The 1,616-nt window shown below is 43.6% G+C and overlaps 1 protein-coding gene across 1 annotated transcript; it reads left to right on the top strand.

Moving 5' to 3' along the window:
• The first annotated feature begins 623 nt into the window (after nucleotides 1-623).
• Nucleotides 624-827, top strand: LOC125091285 (cytochrome c oxidase subunit 8A, mitochondrial-like). The gene is given in 1 exon segment (XM_047714741.1): nucleotides 624-827. A coding segment is annotated over 1 exon segment (204 nt).
• Nucleotides 828-1,616: the final 789 nt, after the last annotated feature.

Here is a 1,616-nt window from a genome sequence, read left to right as displayed (position 1 = left end):
AGAGTCATAGGGAAGCTCTATTTTTAATTTCTTTTTTTTTTAAAGATTTTATTTATTTATTTATTTGACACAGAGAGAGACAGATCACAAGTAGGCAGAGAGGCAGGCAGAGAGAGAGGGAGAAGCAGGCTCCCCGCTGAGCAGAGAGCCCGATGTGGGGCTCGATCCCAGGACCCCGAGATCATGACCTGAGCTGAAGGCAGAGGCTTAAACCACTGAGCCACCCAGGCGCCCCTCTATTTTTAATTTTTTGAGGAATCTCCACACTGTTCTCCAAAGTGGCTGAGCAGCCAACTCTTGATTGCAGTTCAGGTCATGATCTCAGGGTTCTGGTATCAAGACTTGCTTAGGCTCTGCACTCAGCAAAGAGACTGCTTCAGGATTCTTTCTCCCTCTGCCCCTCCTCCCCTCAAATAAATAAATCTTGAAAAAAAATTAAACAGCATTATTTTTAGGATGCTTACAGTGCTGTATCTTGAAAGCAGGAACCATGGTTTATTCAAATTTGAATGTATCCTTGGCTCCAGTCCCAGTGGCTGGCACAAAGCAGGAACTCTTTAATAAAGAAATGCTTCCCAATCTTGGGCTCCTGTGACCACTGTCTGCAGTCATTCTGTGTGGTCATGTCCATACTGACACCACTGCTGCTGAGGGGTCTGGCAGGCCTAGCCTGGAGGCTCCTGGTGCTGTGTGCCTAGATCCACTCCAAGCCACCATGAGAGCAGCTCAGGACCATGGATGTTGCCATTGGGCTCACTTCCTGCTTCCTGTGTTTCCTCCTGCCATTGGGCTGGGTTCTGTCACATCTGGAGAGCTACAAGAAGTGAGAGTGAAGAAAGCTGTTCTGTCCTTTCACCCTGTGACCTCACCACCGCTGGCCTGTCCTGATCATGTCTGCTGCATTCTTGGCTGGCCTTCGCTGGATCATGTCCTTCAACTACAGTGACCTATTCTGTAATCACGGCCTCTTGATTTCTCCATGGTGACATCCTGGGACTATATATTTTGTTTATAAGTCCCTGCTTGTTAGGGTCCTCCTTGTAACAATAAAGTCTATTCAAACCTTGAAAAAAAAAAAAAACAAATGGACTCTATTCAGCCTCTTTGCCTTCTTATTTCTTACCAGTAATGAAAATTGTATGAGTTTCTATAAAAATAACATCAGTCAAACTGACAGACTCGCTACAGTAGTGGTAAAGCTACAATGTATTTTATTGAAAAATAAGATACATTTGCCATTTAATGGCTCCTCTTCTTGCATCCACTTATTTGGGAAAATATCAAAATTTAAGATCCAAATACTACCCTTCATAAATGAACACATATACATACATTTATGGAAATTTAGCTGTTACCAGGCTAGAGAATGATAGCAATATTCTGCCTTGCGTCGAGCTTTCCTCTTCATTTTATCATGCATACCCCAGAGAACCTAAACTGGGAGGAGTGGTAGGTAGGAGAAAATCAGCTAAGAAACAGAAGCAAGAAAACACAACAGAGGTTTGGGGGGAATGGGGAAAATATGACTTCAGAACCACTAGACCATGATGCTGAGTTGTTTGACAGTTTTGGAAAAGAGACCCTTGGGATCATCTTGAGGAAAGGAAGAGATGAAC

Source organism: Lutra lutra, chromosome X (genome assembly GCF_902655055.1).
Source record: "Lutra lutra chromosome X, mLutLut1.2, whole genome shotgun sequence".
Taxonomy (NCBI): domain Eukaryota; kingdom Metazoa; phylum Chordata; class Mammalia; order Carnivora; family Mustelidae; genus Lutra; species Lutra lutra.
This window is presented reverse-complemented; position numbering and strand designations above follow the sequence as displayed.